Source organism: Aquarana catesbeiana, linkage group LG01, assembly GCF_042186555.1.
Source record: "Aquarana catesbeiana isolate 2022-GZ linkage group LG01, ASM4218655v1, whole genome shotgun sequence".
Classification (NCBI taxonomy): Eukaryota; Metazoa; Chordata; class Amphibia; order Anura; family Ranidae; genus Aquarana; species Aquarana catesbeiana.
The window spans coordinates 167,911,194-167,935,243 of record NC_133324.1 but is presented as its reverse complement, the minus strand read 5'-3'; the positions used below and the strand labels follow the sequence as shown (position 1 = coordinate 167,935,243).

General features: G+C 46.1%; 1 protein-coding gene across 1 annotated transcript in view; it reads right to left on the bottom strand.

Moving 5' to 3' along the window:
* The window catches only part of FAM81B (family with sequence similarity 81 member B), an 89,739-nt gene that overhangs the window by 5,317 nt on the left and 60,372 nt on the right, over positions 1-24,050 (bottom strand). The window contains exons 6-7 of the mRNA XM_073624526.1: positions 12,075-12,181; positions 9,048-9,183 (exon numbers count right to left, since the gene is read on the bottom strand). Of these exons, the coding sequence (XP_073480627.1) occupies positions 9,048-9,183; positions 12,075-12,181 (243 nt within the window). The remainder of the gene's footprint in view (positions 1-9,047; positions 9,184-12,074; positions 12,182-24,050) is intronic.

Below are 24,050 nucleotides of genomic sequence, written 5' to 3'. Positions count from 1 at the left end.
CCCCTGTACTGCATCTCTCCCTCCTATGTCTCCCCTGTACAGCATCTCTCCCTCCTATGTCTCCCCTGTACAGCATCTCTCCCTCCTATGTTTCCTCTGTATCGCATCTCTCCCTCCTATGTCTCCCCTGTACGGCATCTCTCCCTCCTATGTCTCCCCTGTACCGCACCTCTCCCTCCTATGTCTCCTCTGTACCGCATCTCTCCCTCCTATGTCTCCCCTGTACAGCATCTCTCCCTCCTATGTCTCCCCTGAACCGCATCTCTCCCTCCTATGTCTCCCCTGTACCGCATCTCTCCCCCCTATGTCTCCCCTGAACCGCATCTCTCCCCCCTATGACTCCCCTGAACCGCATCTCTCCCTTCTATGTCTCCCCTGTACCGCATCTCTCCCTCCTATGTCTCCCCTGTACCGCATCTCTCCCTCCTATGACTTCCCTGTACCGCATCTCTCCCTCCTATGTCTCCCCTGTACCGCATCTCTCCTCTGAAGAAGTCACGTGACGTGACGATACGCGTCAGGAGCACGGGACGTTGCCTACACAACAGCTGATGTTACGAGCACGGTGCTCGCGGAATTTTATACCCCCCAGCTATCACCTTGTGTAAGTTTTTAGCGATCTTATTTATGTTAATAAAAGTGTTTTATACGGGATTACGCTATATGCGGTTTTCTTGTCTTGATACCACATTGCCTATATGACGTATGACGGGCGGTGAGCCACAGGAGGAGTGAGATGGTAGAGGGTCCTTTGGCCAGCGTTTTGGATTATACGAGTTCGGCACTCGTGGTTTGAGGTTTGCGCTCATCTGTCACAAGTGAGTGCAACCCCCCCTTCCCCCCTCCCTCAGCCTGCCTGTTTCTATTTCTCAAACGGTATCACACTATATGCTGTTCATCTTTTTTCTTCACATATGATACCACTACATTTGTGAGCTATACCATTTGCTGCAACTTCCTGGATTCCATCACCCTCTGGGCGCCTAATACTTATGCTGTATACCTTACAGCTGTAAGGTAAGGGGCCTGTGCACACTGAGGTGCCCCCATCGCAGATCACCCCTCTACCCCTGACACATCCATTGTTGTGGTTTTGGACTTTACTCAGAAGTGTCACATTGGTGGCGGGATTGTTTTTTATATATTTTTATATTTTTTTATTTTTTCACATGTTTTAAGTTTTTTTATCATGTTTATTAATGGGATCTATTTATATTACTCTATTCACCTATGCACTTAATATTGTATTCACCCATTGTTCACCATTTGCTATTATCTCATTGGCTTGTTTGCACCTTTATTATGTGCATTATTTATTTGGATGCCATTCTATTTCCTTCATGCTATACACTTATTTAGTGGTTATTTTAATCACTCATCACAGGCACTAGTCAGTGGGCTTTTGTCATTTTGTGTGTTATAGACCCCCTTTTTTTGGGTTACTTGGCATGTGTGTTACATACACTCCAGTTTAGTATAGTCCCCCCCCCCCCCCTTTCCTATCCTCTCCCCATCACAGCGCAACCACCACTCCCCCCCATATCTCTCCCTCATATGTCTCCCACATACCGCATCTCTCCTTCCTATGTCTCCCCTGAACCGCATCTCTCCCTCCTATGTCTCCCCTGAACCGCATCTCTCCCTCCTATGTCTTCCCTGTACCGCATCTCTCCCCCCTATGTCTCCCCTGTACCGCATCTCTCCCTCCTATGTCTCCCCTGTACCGCATCTCTCCCTCCTATGTCTCCCCTGTACCGCATCTCTCCCTCCTATGTCTCCCCTGTACCGCATCTCTCCCTCCTATGTCTCCCCTGTACAGCATCTCTCCCTCCTATGTCTCTCCTGTACCTCACATCTCCCTCCTATGTCTCTCCTGTACCTCACATCTCCCTTCTATGTCTCCCCTGTACCGCACCTCTCCCTCCTATGTCTCCCCTGTACCGCACCTCTCCCTCCTATGTCTCCCCTGTACTGCACCTCTCCCTCCTATGTCTCCCCTGTACAGCATCTCTCCCTCCTATGTCTCCCCTGTACCGCACCTCTCCCTCCTATGTCTCCCCTGTACCGCATCTCTCCCTCCTATGCCTCCCCTGTACAGCATCTCTCCCTACTATGTCTCCCCTGTACCGCACCTCTCCCTCCTATGTCTCCCCTGTACAGCATCTCTCCCTCCTATGTCTCCCCTGTACAGCATCTCTCCCTCCTATGTCTCCCCTGAACTGCATCTCTCCCTCCTATGTCTCCCCTGAACCGCATCTCTCCCTCCTATGTCTCCCCTGAACCGCATCTCTCCCTTCTATGTCTCCCCTGTACCGCATCTCTCCCTCCTATGTCTCCCCTGTACCGCATCTCTCCCTCCTATGTCTCCCCTGAACTGCATCTCTCCCTCCTATGTCTCCCTTGTACCGCACCTCTCCCTCCTATGTCTCCCCTGTACCGCACCTCTCCCTCCTATGTCTCCCCTGTACAGCATCTCTCCCTCCTATGTCTCCCCTGTACTGCACATCTCCCTCCTATGTCTCCCCTGTACTGCACCTCTCCCTCCTATGTCTCCCCTGTACAGCATCTCTCCCTCCTATGTCTCCCCTGTACCGCATCTCTCCCTCCTATGACTCCCCTGTACAGCATCTCTTCCTCCTATGTCTCCCCTGTACTGCACCTCTCCCTCCTATCTCTCCCCTGTACCGCATCTCTCCCTCCTATGTCTCCCCTGTAGAGCATCTCTCCCTCCTATGTCTCCCCTGTACCGCACCTCTCCCTCCTATGTCTCCCCTGTTCTGCACCTCTCCCTCCTATTTCTCCCATGTACTGCACCTCTCTCTCCTATGTCTCCCCTGTACTGCACCTCTCCCTTCTATGTCTCCCCTGTACTGCACCTCTACCCCCTATGTCTCCCCTGTACTGCGCCTCTCCACCCCTTCCTGCTTCTCCTCTGTATTGCACCTCCCGTCTCTCCTGCATTACCCCTATACAGCTTTTCTCTTTTCCCCTTTATGTTCAACCTCTTAAGCCCCGGACCATTTGACTAGCCAAAGACAAGAGCACTTTTTGCGATTCGGCACTGCGTCGCTTTAACTGACAATTGCGCGGTCATGCAATGTGGCTCCCCAAAAAAATTGAGGTCCTCTTTTTCCCACAAATAGAGCTTTCTTTTGGTGGTATTTGATCACCTCTGCAGTTTTTATTTTTTGCCCTATAAACAAAAAAAGAGCGACAATTTTGAAAAAAGCTATATTTTTTACTTTTTTGCTGTAATTATTATCCCCAAAAAAATCTATAAAAAAATTTTTTTTCCTCAGTTTAGGCCGATACGTATTCTTCTACATATTTTTGGTTAAAAAAAATCGCAATAAGCGTTTATTGATTGGTTTGCACAAAAGTTATAGCATCTACAAAATAGGGGATAGTTTTATGGCATTTTTATTAATAATTATTTTTTTTTACTATTAATGGCGGCTATCTGCGATTTTTATAGTGACTGCAACATTATGGCGGACAGATCGGACACTTTTGGCGCTATTTAGGGACCATTCACATTTATACAGCCATAAGTACGATTAAAAATGCATTGATTACTGTGTAAATGTGACTGGCTGTGAAGGGGTTAACCACTAGGTGGCGCTGTAGGGATTAAGTGTGTCCTAGGGAGTGATTCTAACGGTGGAGGGGATGGGCTATTTGTGACATGACACTGATCACCGCTCCCGATTACAGGGAGCACTGATCAGTGTCCTGTCAGTAGGCATAACGGGGAGATGCTTGTTTACATCAGCATTTCCCCGTTCTTCCTCTCCGTGAGACAATCAAGGGTATCCCCACTGACATCGAGTCTGCGTGACCTACGATCACACTCATGGAGCTCCCGGTGGGCGCACGCGTATGTGCCCGCAAGCCGCCTCTTAAAGGGCAACGTACAGGTACGTTAATCTGCCTGTACGTGCCCTTTTGCCGCAGTATATCTGCGTGAGGCGGTCGGGAAGCGGTTAATAGTACTGCACAATTCTTGGTCTACTGTAAATCACCTTTCCTTTCCCGCCCCCCGTGTCTGCCCTGTACTATGCGTATCTTCCTCTCACGCATGCCCCTGTATTATGTTTATCTCCACATCCAGCCTCCCTCATATACTCAGTGGCGTTGCTATGGGGGTGCGGCCCGCACCAGGTGACACCCGCCAGAGGGGTGACACCGGGGCCGCCGCTAAACACTACTATAGATTGCCTCAGAGTGGTGCGAGCAGGGCATCCAGCAGTGCGGGGGAAGCTGCCTATAACACTCCCCCTTCAGGTTAAGCTGTCACTCGGAGATCTCCAATATCTCCGAGGCAGCTGAAGCTGGTGGGCGGAGCTGGGGGTGTGGCCCCGCCGCCTCCTCCACTCCTCCCACAGACCTCTTCACACTGGCTGATCCTGCAGCTGAAGGAGATAGAGGCCAGGACACAGGACACCCGCCCAAGTCTTCATCTGCAGGAATGAGGCATGCTGTAAGTTACTGCACAGCACACTCTCACTGCATAGAGTCCTAACCTGCCCTGTGCCACCTCAACCTGTTCTATACTACCCCAACCTGCCCTGTGTTACGTTAAAACCTGCCCTATACCAACCTAACCTGCCCTGTGCCACCCCAACATGCCCTGTGCCACCCCAACATGCCCTATACCAACCTAACCTGCCCTGTGCCACCCCAACATGCCCTGTGCCACCCCAACATGCCCTATGCCACTCCAACCTGCCCTGTGCCACCCTAACCTGCCCTGTACCACCCTAACTTGTCCTGTGCCATTTCAACCTGCCCTGTGCCACCTCAACCTGCCCTATACCACTTAAACCTGCCCTGTACCACCGCAACCTACCCTGTACCACCCCAACCTGCCCTATACCACTCCAACCTTCCCTGTGCCTCCCACACCTGAACTATACCACCCCAACCTGCCCTGTACCACCTCAACCTGCCCTGTGCCACCCCAACATGCCCTGTGCCACCCCAACATGCCCTGTGCTACTCCAACCTGCCCTGTGTCACCCCAACCTGCCCTATACCACTCCAACCTGCCCTGTACCACCCCAACTTGTCCTGTGCCACCCCAACCTGCCCTGTGCCACCCCAACCTGCCCTATACCACCCCAACCTGCCTTGTACCACCCCAACCTGCCCTATACCACTCCAACCTGCCCTGTGCCACCCTAACCTGCCCTGTACCATCCCAACTTGTCCTGTGCCACTCCAACCTGCCCTGTGCCACCCCAACCTGCCCTATACCACTCCAACCTGCCCTGTACCACCCCAACCTGTCCTGTACCACTCCAACCTGCCCTATGCCGCTCCAACCTGCCCTGTGCCGCTCCATCCTGCCCTGTGCCATCCTAACCTGCCCTATACCACCCCAACCTGCCATGTGCCACACGAACCTGCCCTGTACCACCCCAACCTGCCCTGTACCACCCCAACTTGCCTTTTACCACTCCAACCTGCCCTGTATCACCCCAACCTGCCCTGTACCACCCCAATCTGCCAATATACCACCCTAACCTCCAATATACCACCCCAACCTGCCACTATAGCACCACAACCTGCCCTATACCACCCCAACCTGCACCTATACCACTCCAACCTCCACTATACCACCCTATACTACCCTAACCTGCCACTATATCACCCTACACTATAATTTACAGGGGCCAGTTTGGGGTGCGTCCCATGACCGTGCGCTACATGCAGGGTGCTGGGCAGCTTAGATAGGAGGGGGGGTGACACCATGTTTTACCGCACCAGATGACACCAACCCTAGTGACGCCACTGCATATACTTAGCCTCTCTTCCCCCTTTAACCTTTGCCTCCAGTCTGTGTCTCTTTAGCTTGCTCCTTGTACTGCACTTCTCCTCCCTCCGGGACCCCCTCTGTGCTGCACCTTTCCTTTTCCTTCAGAATCCCCCCCTATACAACTTTTACGACCCCCACCCCCCTGCACTAGAGCATCCCACCTGTTATTAGTACATCACTGCATTTCTTGTTTTTTTGTTTTTTATTGGTGTTCATCTTTAAAGTGGAACTATACTGTATCTGAGCACTACAAACCTAAAATACCATTTAATTATTTTTTAACATTCAAAGCAAACTCTCCCATCTATCCACATCCATCCATTTCTCCATGTTTTATTTTGCTAAGAAATCACTTTAAAAAGCTTCCAGGCATTTTTGGCCATGGTGACTAAGGGCAGATGATTTATGGAATATTTACTTCCTGGAATCCATCTGCCCTTAGTTCAGGCATGCAGATGGGGGGGTGGGGTGCTTAGCTGAGAAAAACCCTCTTCCCCTCCTGGAGACCCTGCGATGTATGCCATCATTTGCCTATGCTTAGAAACAAGGAATTAACTGAAGAAATGTAAAACAAAAGTTTAAAACAAAAACAAATGATATACTTTCCTATCCATTTACTAATGCAACATGAGGATTGAAAATAGTTGATTAATGTTGATTGAGAGAGTGAAGTTCCACTTTAAGGTGAACTATATTTCCACTATCTTCTGGCATTATACATTGGAGTCTATGTCTTAAAGCTTCTCCTCCTGGAGACTCACTGTTGAAGTGTCTGCCAATTTATGAGACAGAAAGCCGAGATGCACTTTCCTGAGTTTGCCTTAATTGCTTCATTTCAAATGCCTGGAATTTCAGACTATTACATTTGCTAAGGAGTTGTATTTAGGCAATGGCATTTCCAATGTACTGTAAATTAAAACAATGCACTTACTGAAATAATAATATTTGTAATTCATCATGAACAAAGCAATTTTAATCTGCTAGAATACAGCAGCTTTTCAGCTGGATTGTAATAACAATTATTTGTTCCCAGAAATGTGTAATGAAAAGATCAGGATGTACGTTTAATAAATTGTCAATTAAAGAAAGTGCATTTACCCATTGTAAACAATTACAGATGATGTCAATTTAATGCTATAAATTCCTGTATTATCACTTTCTGTGTATTTGGAAGTGATACGTTTTATTTCCATAGGTTCCTTGATGGGTTTTAAAAGACCACATTGTAACTCATCACAAATTTCTTTCCTTGTTTGTTGTTTTCAATCCTTTCTTCGTATCCAAGATACCTGCTTCTATATCTCTGGTTAGAAGACATGTTTTTCAAACTGTAATCAAGTGCCTGTTTTTTCACTGAAGAATTTGTTTGTTTTCAAAATAGTTGTATACTTATATTTTGTACTCGTATTTTTTGAATTGTAGATATCATAAACCCTTTATACCACTTGCTCCTGATGAAGAGGAATGACGCATAATCTTGAAATGCGTAGAGTTTCACTCTATACATTTGCACAAGATTGATGTAAAAATAGGTGGTTTTCTATGATCTCATGTGGATACATACTATTGAACTTGTAAACTTGTGATACAAATTTTCCGTGTATCTATGTTTTTAGAATTTTTACTATTAAACGTATATTCATTTTTATATCTATTGTCTACATACACAATTTTTGGAGTCATTGCCTTTTAAAGTCCAGCTGGAGGGTTCCTGTTTTGCCGTTTCTAAACTTATCACAAATGGTAGATGAAGTGCTGTCAGGTCTTAAAGTGTAACTAAGAACTAAACTTTTTTTTTAGTTTTGGACAGAGTAGAGAGGAATTGGAACACGTGTCAGTTTTTCTTGCCGTCTGTGCCCCTGTTAGAGAGATTAACCCTCTCTATTTGTTTTTTTACCATTATCATCAAAAGTGAAAAGAAAAAGTACAATTTTACATTGACATCAGAACACTAATAGAGGGGAAATCTGCTAATGGGGACACTAGCTCTGGTGACCCTGTGGACACATAAAGATTCCCTCACTTTGGAGGGATTTCCTCTCACTTCCTGTTTTGGTTATGAGGCAGGAAGTGAAGAGAAAGCTCCCAAATGATACACAGATGACAAGAAGAAACTGGAATGGGTTATAACCCTCCCTTACTCTATCCAAAATGAAAAGCAGCTTTGACTTTGGGTACACTTAAAGCATCTATTGAATCATCCCATATAACAGCACACGTGTATCACTTCTAATCATGCTGACTGGTTTTTCTCTCATATTTATTCAAGTTTGTACTTTCTCTATAGAGTTGCCATCACCTATGTACTGTAAACAGAAATAGTTACCAGTGTTATGTGGCATTGTACATATAAATGAAAAGATTGTCATCCTCTATTGGGAATACTTTAACATTACAGTAAGCCTCTAAAGACATGGATCACCCAATGGCTTTGTACATGTTATGGATTTCAGTAGAGGGACATCTACACCAGCCCTTTTCGATCAGGGTACCTTCAGGTTTCTTCAGGGATGCCTTAGGAAAATGGCTAAAAATTGAGCCTACCTTTTAGTTACAGAAAGCCACATTGTGCACCATTGTAACCTTCTAGCCCCTGGTGTCCTAACAACCAATGATGTCATTGGTCGATAAGGGCACCTATACAACATCCTTGTTTGCTCCTTCCCTGCCCCTCTCCATCAGCACTGGTGTCACATTAGCTGAAGGAGGGGGGATAAGCTGAGGGAGATGGGAAACTCTGGAATACTAGTCAGTAGCAGTGTGCAAAGGTGTATTTGCTTTGGAAGAATAAATCACCTCTAATGTTGGGTGTCCTACGTGTGTGGATGTTGCTGCATTATCTTAAACTACTAGTGTCATTTTAAAATGGGGTACTTCGAGATGCAGAATTTGAAAGGGTGACATGACTGAAAAAAGGTTGAGAAACACTGAGTTACACCTTAGTTCCAAGGAGTCGCTATCTTCTGCAGCATTGCCAGGTACCTCACTTTTTAGTTGAGTTTTAGATTTTACTTAAATGATTCCAGGTTATTGGGAGTGTGACAACCCTGGAAACTTTGGCATTGAGAGCTCTCTTGTGGATTCTCCAGGAGATGACCCCAGCAGGCTTTCATCCATATGCAAATGAGTGAAACTTTAAAAATACCTTATATCATAATTTTTCTTAAGAAGGAAAATGCTTCTCAATCTGCTTAGCATTCTTAAGAAACAATCAATTAATGCCACTCACCATTTTTTCCTGGAGATTATTAAGATGTTGCTGAATATGCTTAGTCTGTTCTTCAGCTAGCCTGTCTAGCTGAGATGCAGCCCATTTGTGCTGATTTTGAATTTGTCCTTGAATGTCATCAAAAATACCACCAAGTCTGAGAAAAAGAAACATAATCAGCAACATAACAAAATTAGCATCATGTATTCTTGAGTACTTACAGGATTTCTTAGTAATGTTGCAGGCTCAGATATCACTTCAATATTAACGTTGCCACTGCTGATTTGTTTTAAATAGTAGATATTCTGAAACTATCATCCTCATCCTTGTTTCACTTACCCAGTGAATCACTGACCTACAGTAGGTATGCTTACCCCGAACTGCGTGCTTGTTCTGTACTAGTGATCTCACTAAGCTGGCAAATAGGAATGAGGGTAGCAGCCATGGAGCTTGCACCTTTAGGGCCACTTTAGACCTATACATAGCTGTAATGCACTGTAAAACACCCTTTGTGTTGTGCATTGTCATTGATTTAGATTGGAATGTCACCCCAACACACAAGTACAGTAGGTGGCAACAGACCCATACTGCGTTAAAAAAATGCTGCAGGTCAGTTTTGTGGCCCATTGCCATGCACTGACAGCCCATTTAAAAAATAGTCTGTTTTATTTAAAAAAATACCATGCATGCAGTAATGCTCCACAGTGGACCACAAAAGTCTGAAGAAGGCTGTAGATCTACTTTAGTAGCACTATTGATAATGACACTATTTTAGGTGGAAGAAGCATTCTGCATTTCTTCAGATCTGCCCAATGTTGTATTATTGGTTAATGCATAGATTAAGGAATGGAGTATCAGGATTTGTAACCAGTCTGGATTCTGTACAATATTCCCATAACTTCTTCACCATGACTTAACAATACTGCAGCTTCCACTTCACTTCACCATGGATCCTACAGTGCCTTGAATAAGTATTCATACCCCTTGAAATTCTCCACATTTTGTATTTTGTAAGTGTATTTTATTAGACTTTTATGTGATAGACCAACACAAAGTGGCACATAATTGTGAAGTGGAAGGAAAATGATAAATGGTTTTCAAAATGTTTTACAAATAAATATGTGAAAAGTGTGGCGTGCATTTGTATTCAGCCCCCTTTACTCTGATACCCCTAACTAAAATCTAGCGGAACCAACTGCCTTCAGAAGTCACCTAATTAGTAAATAGATTCCACCTGTGTGTAATTTAATATTAACAAACCAAACTTTTAACTGTAATTCATTTCCAGGTACACTTGCTGTGAGTGAGCCCCACTGGTATAATCCAAACAGTCTTTTCAGTCTACAGCAGTGGTCTCCAAACTGTAGCCTGGGGGCCGGATGCAGACCTTAGCCCACTTTTATCTGGCCCTTGGGGCAATATTCTCCCCACTATCAGCAACAGTGAGCCCGGGTTCACACTATAATGCGCTGCGGATCGCACAGGAGCGCTGTGCGTCCCTGTCCCCCGTTTCAGGGACGAATCAGGGCCGATTCTATGCCTGAATTCGGCCCTGAAACGGAGCCAAAGACGCACAGCGTTTTTGTGCAGTGCGCACCGCAGCCGCCCCGGAGATATGTGAACCGGCTCCATAGGGAGCCAGTCACATTCTCCTGCTATGCGAATTAGATGTGCGGAAACGCACATCTAATTCGCATAGGTGTGAACCCGGGCTGAGGCATAGTTCTTGCCACTGATGATGTGGTACTAGTCCTCTCACTGGAGCCAACCATGGGGCACTATTCCTCCCATTGTTGTCAATGATGGGGCACTATTCCTCCCAATGAAACCAATAATGGGGCACTACTCCTCCCACTGATAGCAATGACGGGGCAGTGTTTACTCCCACTGACGCCAGGCCATTTTCTTCTCCCACTGTCCACAGTCCAGCCCCCCCTAAATTTTGAAGGACAGTAAACTGGCCCTTTGTTCAGACCCCTGGTCTAGAATGTATTTATACCTATTAAGACTGTAGCATGTAGCACACATGAAATCCTGCAAAAGATAATAAGGCTAATTTCACACTGAGACGCTTTACAGCCACTACAGTACTACAAATAGCGCCTTCATAGTGCCTGTAAAGAGCCTCTCCTGTCTCTCCAGTGTGAAAGCCCGAGTGCTTTCACACTGGAGCGGTGCGCTTGCAGGACAGTAAAAAAAAGTCCTGCAAGCCACATCTTTGCAGCACTGTAGGAGCGGTGTATACACCGCTCCTAAAGCGTCCTTGCCCACTGAAAACAATGGGACAGCGCCGTCAAACCGCCGGCAAAGCGCCGATGCAGCGGCGCTTTGCCAACGGTTTTAACCCTTTTTCGGCCATTAGTGGGGGTTAAAACTGCCCCGCTAGCGGCCAAATAGCGCCGCTAAAACAACGGTAAAGCGGCACTAAAAATAGCGCCGCTTTACCGCCGATGCCCGACTGCCCCAGTCTGCAAGTAACCTAATTAAACCGTCACAAACATGAGCAACTCAGACTCTACAAATCATGAAAAAAATATGAATCTTTATTAAAAAAAAAAAAAACACGTCTAAACTATCAGTAGAGATATCGGCAGCTGAAGTTACAGTCACATTTTTACAATGTATTAGTAAAGCTGACTGGCAAACAAGGAAGCCTCAAAGGCAGCAGGGGGCAGGCCAAGCGCTACTTTTACAGGAAATTATGATTTGCATATAACTTTAGTTACTTTTATCTTGGATTTATGTTTTTTTAAGCAATTTTTAGTGAAGGTTTCCTGGTTTATATGGTATACTTTATTCATCAAAAGCTCAGTCTGATTTGCCCAGGTTAAAGACAAGATTACTTTAAATACTGAATAATTCCACCAGACACATTATAACACGTTCTTCTAATTCAATAAAACAGTAAGCGATCAAGTTGTCATAGTGATTCCCAAGTTTTACTTCTTAACTCTGTATTGATTTAGTCTCTTATTTTATGCCAAGCTTGTCATTAGGCTAAAGGCAATTTTCTTCTTGGAGCTGCATTAATGTAATTAAAATACATACTTGAGATCTAGAAGTTGGATCTCATGGCGCTGCTCCCCCTGGGCACTCTTCACTTTGTTGTTCTGCTCAAAAATTGAAGTTTCCATCTTTCCTAATAGCTGCATTACCTAATAAAAATTCAATAGGGAACAGTCCATCAGTTCTTTCATTAAAATACACACCATTTACTCTGAGCACTCGAGAGAGGAAGAAAGAACACAGGCTGTGTTATGCCAAGCAAGCTGTACTGATATATTGTCATTTTCTGATCAAAACGTATCCAGAAATGCATATACGCTATCACACAGTATAAAAAATACTGATTCAGTTGTGCAACAGTGGGGGGGATTTACTAAAATGGGTGCACACTGAATCTGATGCAGCTGTGCATAGTAACCAATCAGCTTCTAGGTTTTATTGGCACAACTTAGTTGCACAAACTTTAATTAGATAGCGATTGATTGATTACTCTGCACAGTTGCACCAGTTTTTTTGTTCACCAGTTTAAGTAAATCTCCCCCATTGCGTGTATGTGGAAAGAGACTTTAGAGGAGAAATGATCAGATCAATTTTGATAAAACTGGTCAAAAAGGGCAGAAATCATTTTGTGTGCACAGCTTAGAAAGCAACTGACCAAATGAACCATCTTTGGAACCAATTGCCTTCAGAAGTCACCTAATTAGTAAATAGAGTCCACCTGTGTATAATTTAATCTCATTATAAATACGGCTATTCTGTGAAGCCCTTGGAGGTTTGTTAGAGAACCTTAGTAAACAGCATCATGAAGGCCAAGGAACACACTAGACAGGTCAGGGATAAAGTTGTGGAGAAGTTTAAAGCAGGATTATTTTATAAAAAAATATCCCAAGCTTTGAACATCTCACAGAGCACTGTTCAATCCATCATCCGAAAATGGAAAGGAGTATGGAACAACTACAAACCTACCAATACATGGCCATCCACCTAAACTGACAGGCCGGGCAAGGAGAGCATTAATCAGAGAAGCAGCCAAGAGGCCCATGGTAACTCTGGAGGAGCTGCAGAGATCCACAGCTCAGGTGGGAGAATCTGTCCACCGGACAATCTCTAAATAAACCTTTCATGAGAAAAATACAGTACATATGCTACAATTGCTGACCTTCTTTTCAAAATGGTAGTTGCCTGGCTGCCTCTTGCTTCAGTACTTTTGGAGTCACAAACACATATCAAGCATGCAGACCAAAAAAGTCAGTCATAGCGGGTAAGTTACTCCCTTGTTCCAGATCAGTGAACAATAACTTTGATGACAGGTTTTCCTGTCCACAAACTGCAGTGCAGGCAAAGTAATAGAAGAGAACTGTGAGGGGTATTCAGGCTCCCTTGGATAACAAGCAAAGCAGTAACTTCTGCTTACACAAGGAGGCGCCACTAAGGTTGAACATTTTCTAGACAAAAATGATCTCTTTCCTAGGGGCCAGTCCAGACCAACGGTAATGGTTGTTGGAATACACTTTAACAACGCACCTGAGTTACACCTCACTGTAAACTCAAGGTAACGCAGTACTGTGTTTTGCAATGCGCTGCACTAGGCAGCTAGGAGGAACGTTATGCAGGCCATTCCAATGAATTGGCTGCCTTAATGCAACATATGTTAACATGCAAAGTAATGTGCGTTAAGTACACCTTTGTGGAGTGCCTGGTGTGAATGGGCTCTAATAATAACAATAATATAAAGTCCCATTTTTTCTAACTAGGCCTGCAAAATACCAACAAGGCAGAAACCCTAGGCACCACAGAGTCATGAGAGTTCCTGGTTAGAACAGGGAATTCTTTTTGACATGTAGGACTACCCCCGAAGGAGCCACTTAGTAGATTGCTCGACCCAGGTGTGTTAGAAAAGCAAATGAATATTCACTTTCCTAACACTGAACTGCCTCTCCGCCAATCAGGTAGCACGGGTCTGATATTCATCCCCTGACTGGCACAAAAGACAGGCGCTGCTTTTGGACGCCTATCAGGAGTAGCGGAGGAGACGCATGGTGGACACAGCTCGCCGTTGCAAGGTCCCACAGCTGGCCGCCGTCACCAGCTGCTTGACCACCACTGAGATAGGGTAAGTGCCGGGCAGATGGCGAGCGGGCTGCATTTGATGGGCACAGTGTCAGCATTTGATGAGCAAAGTGGCAGCATTTGATGGGCACAGTGGCTGCAATTGATGGGCACAGTGGCGGCATTTGATGGCACAATGGCAGCATTTGATGGGCACAGTGGCTGCAATTGATGGGCACAGTGGCAGCATTTGATGGCACAATGGCAGCATTTGATGGCACAGTGGCTGCATTTGATGGCACATTGGCTGCGTTTGATGGGCACAGTGGCTGCGTTTGATGGGAACAGTGGCTGCTTTGATGGCACTGGCGCTGCAATTGATGGGCACAGTGGCTGCATTTGATGGGCAACAGTGAGTCTGCAATTTTCAGTTTGTTTGCGCCCCCCAAAAAATTTTGAGCACCAGCTGCCACGGGTTGCCTTTTTCCAATATCCTTGCGACCCTTTTTCCCTGTGATACCAGAATAGATCCTCAGATGACAGTCCCTCAGGCAGCTTTCTGTGGCTGCAGGTGCATGGCAGGATAGCCTAAGGGGGCAAGCAGCCCCCCCCCTAGGCTGTGAGCTAACGAAAAAGACCCGCTACTCTGTCTATTCCTGCTCACTAATTTCCAGAGCTTTCTGGACTAATCATGGACAGCAGTCAATCCTGCAATTAATGAAACATAGAACAGACCAAAACAATCAACACAGCCACACTGGTTACAGTGAGACAGTTGTCCATGTCTTCTTGGGAAAAGAAACCAAATGTCTGATATTCTGATGTTAGGTTCTAAAGTTACCGATAGATCTCTCAGAAACCTGCATGTAAAATAATCTGGTCACTTGGATAAAGGATCAATCGCAAAACCAAAATAGCAGGATAGGGATGCTTATTTTCAAAGAAGTGACGCTTATTTTCAATTGGGTTCAATGAGATTTGAAAATTAGAAGAAGTTGTATTAACTCTGCCTAGTCTCCAGGAATCTGGAGAGCTCTGCGGTGGAGTTCCTCTTTACCCACCTTGTTCAGCAGTGGGGGCAGGCCACAATTCCCAGGGTTTCTGGACACTCCCAGAGGAAATAAATTACACAGTTTCCTTCTCTCAGGTATGTTAGCTGTCACCAGATGGGGGTCCTCCATTTTCTCTGAGGTATGGGCCACCGGATAAGAGCACAACAGCACACAGCTTTATCTAAAGCCTCAGTCGCCGTGTGGGCACTGTGCTAGCTGGCGTAGAACTCTTCAGCTGCCTCCTTGTACACCCGTCTGTAGGACTCCTGTGGAGCCTGTGCAGAGGATCCTGTGCTTAACCAGCTGGGATACCTAGCTTCCTTGTGAGAGAGGTGGGTCCCCCCTACCAAAGAACCACAAGTATCTGTATTTTCATTAGACTGAACTGTGCTATGTGGTTTATTACTAGCAATTTATTTTTTGTTCTTTTTTAATAGTGTTATTCTGTATTGTGCTGCCAACTAGTGACCTTTGCAGAAACGAAAACGTTTTGTTTCTTCACCTTTGTGAGTGTTTTTAAACCATTTTTTATTGATTAAACCAGCCTGTATACTGCACTTAGAGGGCACTGTTCTTTTTCCTTTCTCCATTCCAGAGTTCTTGTTTATTCTTACTCCGAATAAACTCTGAGTTGATATATATACTGTAACATTGGGGGTTCTTTAGCTTAGTGTAGCGCCTACCAGTGAGCGGAGTCCACACCAGATATGCCGTTTTAAGGGCTTGTAGGCCCACTTTTATTAAAGAAAGAAAATGTCAATCCAGAATTCCCACGCAGGGGTTTCAATTTCACAGCAGTAATAAAGGAAAAATAACAAGGCACCTGGCTCTCTGGTCAGCTCTGCTGCTCAGGCTTTGCTTCAGCCCTCTTGACTTTAGAACGGAGTTCCTGTACCTCAGCACTCTTTCCCAGCTTCCTTGCTGTTCCAGTCCACAGGCTTGGACCCTCTGTCTGCTCTGACAAACAGAACTGTGCAGACATACACACTTCTCCCTTGCTTGTCTGGACTCCTCGGGAGGGTGGAGCCCAGAACCATGGTCAGGTGTCTACAAATAGGCCAGCACACACCTGACCAGTCAGTATGCTGGTGGATCTAAAAACCCGGACCCAGGACTGGGGATTTCATCCCACCCGGATCGCTACAAAATCCCTGGGCTTCAGGTCCCAACGTGGATTTTAGTAGACAATGAGGAAAATGAAAAGCCAGTTTCCTCCCAAATAAGCAAATAAACTGGAGCCCCTCAACCTGCCTGGTTGAGAATCCTGCGTCCAAACACTGGTGGGGTAGTACACCACCACAATACATATGTGTTATCCTGCCTTAAGCAAGAGTGTCTATTTACATGTAGTATTTGATAGACTTGTAGTCAGCCTGACATGGATTGAATGATATTTTAGCTTTCTTGGGTCTCTCCAGGGCTCTGGGTATCGATTGCTTCTGCCTACTGCTGGGGAGTGTCCCTAGCATTAGTATGGAAGGCTGCACTAGTCAGAGTTAGGAATATTTGTAACTCTCTGGCCAATCACTAGTTGGATTATTACGAGTAGGACTGCCTGAAAGAAGGTATACATTTGCAAGAGTGACCTTGGGAGGTCAGTCGGCGCCCAGGCCTCCTGCATAGAGGAGGAATGTAGATGGCTGTCTGATCCTCTTAGGCTGCCTGGACAGAGGCCTAGATGTGGGGCCTACTATGCTGAGCAAGGGGATCCCAGTACAATGGAGGAAATTAAGCCTAATTGTGGAACCTGAGAAGCTGGGAAAAGCTTGGTCCTTGACTAAAATGTGGTGCCCCCCCACCCCGTGTGTTGGTAGCTGAACCAACAGATGTCTTACAGTCAGGAGCTGATTTCACAGATTGCTGTGTTGGCCTGAAGGTTCTCTATCTGTGAAGACTGTACATAGTTTTTTCCCTCATTTGGAGTCTGCTAAGTCCACGGGTGTCCTTTGCCTTAATTGCCTTCTTCCAGGAGTATTGAGTGAGAGTCAATAAAAACTCCATTTCTACTGGACAATCTTGGTCATGTTTTACAATTCTTGACAAACTTCTGTACTAAGATGTTATGATGATATTTCAAAGTTATATTAATAATAATAATAATAATAATAATAATATTAAATATTAGTTATAATATTTCAAATTTCATGTACCACCTTTTGTAACTTTCTAATAAAAAAAGTTTGTAAATGGAAAAACAAAATTTCTTGCATCAAAATGTTACTGACGATCATCTGTTAACATTGCTCCACTATTGCAGAGGACCAGAACCTGAGGTGAAATGCTAAGCCACCCTGCTTCTGAGATACATCTGGTCTGGGGATCAGGGGTACTACATATTGGTTTGACTGCATAGATTTAGTTTGGTGCTGTTTTCATACCTCTGTCCTGTAGATGTCACTACTTACAGTTGTTATATGTATAATACACATTATACTCTGTAGAAGTCTACTCCTGCTATAATAAATTCATTAATGCTTGAACTTGTAAATAAAGTACTCTATAGCTATGTTGCCTCCCAGACTACAGGACACAACAATATTGGTAATAACAATATCTATTCTATCTCTTCAGCAGCCTGCACTTTTTCTCACACACCCTGGTGAGCAGTTCCGGGACAAGGTCATCCAGGGCAAAGATGCCAAAATATCCCCCCCACCTCTCTTAAGGTTAGGGTCAGGGCACCCTCATCCCTGCAATAAACCATTGCGCCCAGGGTAACCGCCCCTCCTGCCCACCCCTGCTGGTGAGCCTTCAATGTCTTCTGCTGTCTGTATTGGTATGTTGAACATGATATAGCTGCTGCTAATCAGGAGGACTTGCGCACTGCTATAATGTGTGCTTTACTTATTCACCACCTGAGAGCAGGACAGCGTATCTTCTATACTCTACTCTACCAATCAGTGGCGTCGCTAGGGGGTGGCTTTTGGGGCTATAGCCCTGAATCTGGGGCCCATAGCCCCGAGTCTCTGCAGGGGTTCCCAAGGGGAGGGGAGGTTCTATGGGGACCCTGATGTAAGTGGGGAGGCTCTCTGGGGACTCTGATGTAAGGGGGAGGCTCTCTTGGGACTCTGATTTAGAGGGAGGCTCTCTGGGAACCCTGATGTAAGGGGGGCTCTCTGGGGACCCTGATGTAAGTGGGGGGCTCTCTGGGGACCCTGATGCAAGGGGGAGGCTCTCTGGGGACTCCGATGTAAGGAGGAGGCTCTCTGGGGACCCTGTTGCAAGGGGGGGGTCTCTGGGGACCTTGATGCAAGGGGGATGCTCTCTGGGGACTCTGATGTAAGGAGGAGGCTCTCTGGGGAGCCTGATGTAAGGGGGGCTCTCTGGGGACCCTGATGTAAGTTGAGGGCTCTCTGGGGACCCTGATGCAAGGGGGAGGCTCTCTGGGAACTCTTATGTAAGGAGGAGGCTCTCTGGGGGACCCTGATGTAAGAGGGGCTCTCTAGGGACCCTGATGTAAGGGGGCTCTCTGGGAACCCTGATGTAAGGGGGGCTCTCTGGGAACCCTGATGTAAGGGGGGCTCTCTGGGAACCCTGATGTAAGTGGGGGGCTCTCTGGGGACCCTGATGCAAGGGGGAGGCTCTCTGGGGACTCTGATGTAAGGAGAAGGCTCTCTGGGGACCCTGTTACAAGGGGGGGCTCTCTGTGGACCCTGATGCAAGGGGGATGCTCTCTGGGGACTCTATTGTAAGGAGGAGGCTCTCTGGGGGGCCTGATGTAAGGGGGGCTCTCTGGGGACCCTGATGTAAGTGGGGGCTTTCTGGGGACCCTGATGCAAGGGGGAGGCTCTCTGGAGAGTCTGATGTAAGGAGGAGGCTCTCTGGGCACACTGATGTAAGGGGGGCTCTCTAGGGACCCTGATGTAAGGGGGGGCTCTCTGGGGACCCTGATGTAAGGGGGAACTCTGGGGACCCTGATGTAAGGGGGGGCTCTCTGGGGACCCTGATGTAAAGAGGGGCTCTCTGGGGACCCTGATGTAAGGGGGCTTTCTGGGGACTCTGATGTAAGGGGGGCTCTCTGGGGACCCTGATGTAAAGGGGCTCTCTGGGGACCCTGATGTAAGGGGGCTCTCTGGTGACCCTGATGTAAGGGCGGGCTCCCTGGGGACCCTGATGTAAGGGGGAGGCTCTCTGGGGACTCTGATGTAAGGAGGAGGCTCTCTTGGGACCCTGATGTAAGGGGGGGCTCTCTGGGGACCCTGATGTAAGTGGGGGGCTCTCTGGGGACCCTGATGCAAGGGGGAGGCTCTCTGGGGACTCCGATGTAAGGAGGAGGCTCTCTGGGGACCCTGTTGCAAGGGGGGGGTCTCTGGGGACCCTGATGCAAGGGGGATGCTCTCTGGGGACTCTAATGTAAGGAGGAGGCTCTCTGGGGAGCCTGATGTAAGGGGGGCTCTCTGGGGACCCTGATGTAAGTGGAGGGCTCTCTGGGGACCCTGATGCAAGGGGGAGGCTCTCTGGGAACTCTGATGTAAGGAGGAGGCTCTCTGGGGACCCTGATGTAAGAGGGGCTCTCTAGGGACCCTGATGTAAGGGGGGGCTCTCTTGGGACCCTGATGTAAGGGGGCTCTCTGGGAAGCCTGATGTAAGGGGGGCTCTCTGGGAACCCTGATGTAAGGGGGGCTCTCTGGGAACCCTGATGTAAGTGGGGGGCTCTCTGAGGACCCTGATGCAAGGGGGAGGCTCTCTGGGGACTCTGATGTAAGGAGGAGGCTCTCTGGGGACCCTGTTACAAGAGGGGGCTCTCTGGGGACCCTGATGCAAGGGGGATGCTCTCTGGGGACTCTGATGTAAGGAGGAGGCTCTCTGGGGAGCCTGATGTAAGGGGGCTCTCTGGGGACCCTGATGTAAGTGGGGGGCTTTCTGGGGACCCTGATGCAAGGGGGAGGCTCTCTGGGGACTCTGATGTAAGGAGGAGGCTCTCTGGGGACACTGATGTAAGGGGGGCTCTCTAGGGACCCTGATGTAAGGGGGGGCTCTCTGGGGACCCTGATGTAAGGGGGCACTCTGGGGACCCTGATGTAAGGGGGGGCTCTCTGGGGACCCTGATGTAAGGAGGGGCTCTCTGGGGACCCTGATGTAAGGGGGCTTTCTGTGGACTCTGATGTAGGGGGGGCTCTCTGGGGACCCTGATGTAAAGGGGCTCTCTGGGGACCCTGATGTAAGGGGGGGCTCTCTGGTGACCCTGATGTAAGGGCGTGCTCCCTGGGGACCCTGATGTAAGGAGGAGGCTCTCTTGGGACCCTGATGTAAGGGGGGGGCTCTCTGGGGACCCTGATGTAAGGGGGGGCTCTCTGGGGACCCTGATGTAAGGGGGAGGCTCTCTGGGGACTCTGATGTAAGGGGGAGGCTCTCTGGGGACCCTGATGTAAGTGGGGGGCTCTCTGGGGGTATTTACACACACACATATATTACTGTATATCTATGTGTATGCCCGCCCATGCGTATGACTTTTTTTACTACGCTGCTATGGGCTCTAGCCCCAGATCTTTTGTAGACCCACAACGCCCCTGCTACTGACTTCTGTACAACCACCCTGTCGGGTTTTCCCTGCTCGATCAGTGCCGCAGCCTGCAATGCTGATCACTGTATTCTGATGGCGGTGAAGAAAGTCTAACCTGCTGTCAGAATACATAGGCTGAGCGGGGAGGATTCCCCCATCTACATCGAGTGGTTGAACGAAAAAGAAAATGCCTTAGCTGGTACCTATGAGTTTGGAATGCTAACAGATGAAATCATGAGAGACCAATTAGTAGAAAAAACAAACAGCCCACATAAGATTGTTTTTGGAACATGATTTAACTCTAGCAAAGACTATTACAATTTCAAACCAAAATTAAACTACTATGCCTGGAGCAAAGAGTCAGTCAGGGGACTACTGGAAACATACTAGCTGTGAATTTGTGTCCCGTAAGGCACATATTCAGTCCAAATACAAAGGGACAAAAAAAAAAAATCTAAACTGCAATGCAGAGCTGCACATACACAGAACAAATACTGCTATGGGTGTGGTTCAACTACAGTATTTCTATTACTTATGCTTACAAAGGCTACTCCATTATTCGGAAGCTTGATACTGGATCTGATGTCTCTATACTACCTGAGGGAATCTACTTTGTAAATGATCCGCTTACTATACCTATTCTGAAACTGATTAGTTATCTTAGAGACCCTATTCATGTGCTTGATTGCCTGCCAGTCACTGTAACATTTGAGCAAACTTATGCCCCCTATGCTACCAGCGTCCAGAGTTTCACCACTCAACAACACCTTACTGAGCAGTGCAAAAAACTTTGTACACAAAATCAGATGTGAAACCAGGAATTAAGAGGCTTACCCTTCTCTTTAAAAGATGTTGTTTCTGAAGAATTTAAAGTCATTATAAAGCTTTACATTTTTTAATTAAAGTAATAAACATGTCATACTTACCTGCGCAAAGGTTTTGCACTGCTCAGTAAGGTGTTGTTGAGTGGTGAAACGCACCGAGCGGCCCCGATCCTCTTCTTCTAGGGTCCCCCCGCCTTCGCTCCTCAGTCCTCTCCCTGGTCAGGGGCCCACCATAAGAAGCTGCTTCCTATGGGGGCACTCATGCGTGCTTGATCCTGAGCCAGGCTGTTTGCTTCTTTTGAGCCACACGGCCCAGCTCGGCCCTGTCCCCTGCTCTCTGCTCACAGGTTTTGACTGACAGCAGAAGGAGCCAATGGAAGAGCAGGAAGAGGGGAGAAGAGCTGCTGAAGACGTGCACAGCACTGAATTGAGATTGGGCTCAAGTAAGTATTTGGGGGGCTGCAGAGGAGCTACTATTAAAAGGTTTTTTACCTTAATGCAGAGCATCCACTAAGGGAACAAAAACCTTTTACCTTTATGGCCACTTTAGGAAACTACTAGTACAAGATGTGATTGAAAAAAATGTGATGCATCTGAATTTTCTATCTTCTATTGTTGCGGTAGTGAAGAAAACAGGAGGTTGTTATTGATATCACCCCTTGCCGCATGTTAAGAAAGTAATTTCAGAACTTGGAGGAACTAAATTCCTTTCTACAATGGATCATCAAAGTACATATCATCAGGTTTTACTATAAAGTAGATGAGGAATGTAGGGACCCCACTACATTTATTACCCATGCCTGTTCCCTTACAAAGAAGTACTATAGGGATTAGCTTCAGTGCCAGGATGTTTTGAAGATTGATGTATTCAATCCACAATAATGTACCTGGTGTACAGTCTATCCAGATGATGTAATTCTATATGGCCTAGCTCTAGATATTCATGATAAGTACCTTTAAAATTGTTCTAAAGTGCCTGAATCTGCAAGACTGAAACTAATTTTTTCTAAATGTTGCTTTAACCAAACTCCGCTTTAATTTCTAGGTCACATTATTACACAAAAGGGACTATTGCCTGGAATAGCTGTGATACAAGTATGGAAAGGCTGTGATACAAGCACCTACTCCAAATGACTTTCAGATCTTATGTGGTTTCTTAAATCTTTGTTAATGGTATTCCAAATTTATTTCCAAGTAGGTCTTAGTTGTTGAGCCATTGAGAGCTTTACTACCTGCATATGCAAGCATGGCCTGGTCTAAAACAGTTAAATGACTTATTATGAACAGTAGAACACTACCATTTTATGATGCTTCTCTACCTGTTATTGTTACTACAGATGCTTCAGGCTATGGATTTTGTGTGGTTCTTACTGTACATAATGCCATGCAGACCAGGTAGGGAATACTGTTGCTTATGTATCCAGGACACTTATAGAAGCAGTATGTATGAAAAGATGCTACTGTAGAAAAAGAAGCACTAGTATGTGCTTGGACAACATATAAATGGAGAACATACACGTGGGCTCAATAATTTACCTTGTGGACTGACCATAGTCTTTAACTACACTGCTTACTGCAAAGGCATTAGGGCTTGTAGGAATGCAGATAGCCAGATTAAACAATACAATACAATACAAACCAGGTTTTACAAATGTTACTGCTGATTGTTTGTCATGGTCCAAGTAGGAATTTGAGGATGTTGAGGTTGTTGCATTTACTGCAGTCACAGCATAAAACAAGCAGGTCAAACATGCCCAGTACAATTACAGGACATTCTATGAAGCAAATGGCCAAACTCATAAAATAAACTGAGTCCTGTTGTTCAACATTATTACAGGTTTACATAATGGGGTTGATTTACCAAAAACAAAAAGACAAGTGCAGTTTCTCCAGAGTGTAGTACATGTGATATAGCTCTACTAACTTCCATCGTCCAATCATGTTTAAGCAAAATGCTGTCTTTATTTTCTTTCCATGTGTTTGGGTATTCTTTGTAAAGTGCATTTTCATTTACTAAGCTCTGGAGCACCTGCACTTGCAAAGTGCACAGTCAATTTTCATTTAGTAAATCAACCTACACTGTCTTTGGTTGATATTGTGCATGGGTATCATCACTTACTAATACCACAGACCTTGAGTGAGCACCTTAACCACTTCAATACTGGGCACTTTCACCCCCATTCCTGCCCAGGCCAATTTTCAGTTTTCAGCGCTGTCACACTTTGAATGACAATTGCGCGGTCATGCAACATTGTACCCAAATGAAATTTTTATAATTTTTTCACACAAATAGAGTTTTTCTATTAGTATTATTTAATAATCACTATTTTTTTTTTGCTAAACAAACTGAAAAACACTGAAAATTTTGAAAAAAAAAACAGTTTTTCTTAGTTTCTGTTATACAATTTTGCAAATAATTTTCTTCTTTGCTAATGTTCGCTGATTAGGCTGCACTGATTTGCACTGATGAAGCGGAACTGATGAGGCTGCACTGATAGTTTTCACTGATAGGCGGCACTGATGGCCACTTATAGGCTGCGCTGATAGACGGCACTGATGAGGAGGCACTAATGGGCACTAATAGGCTGCA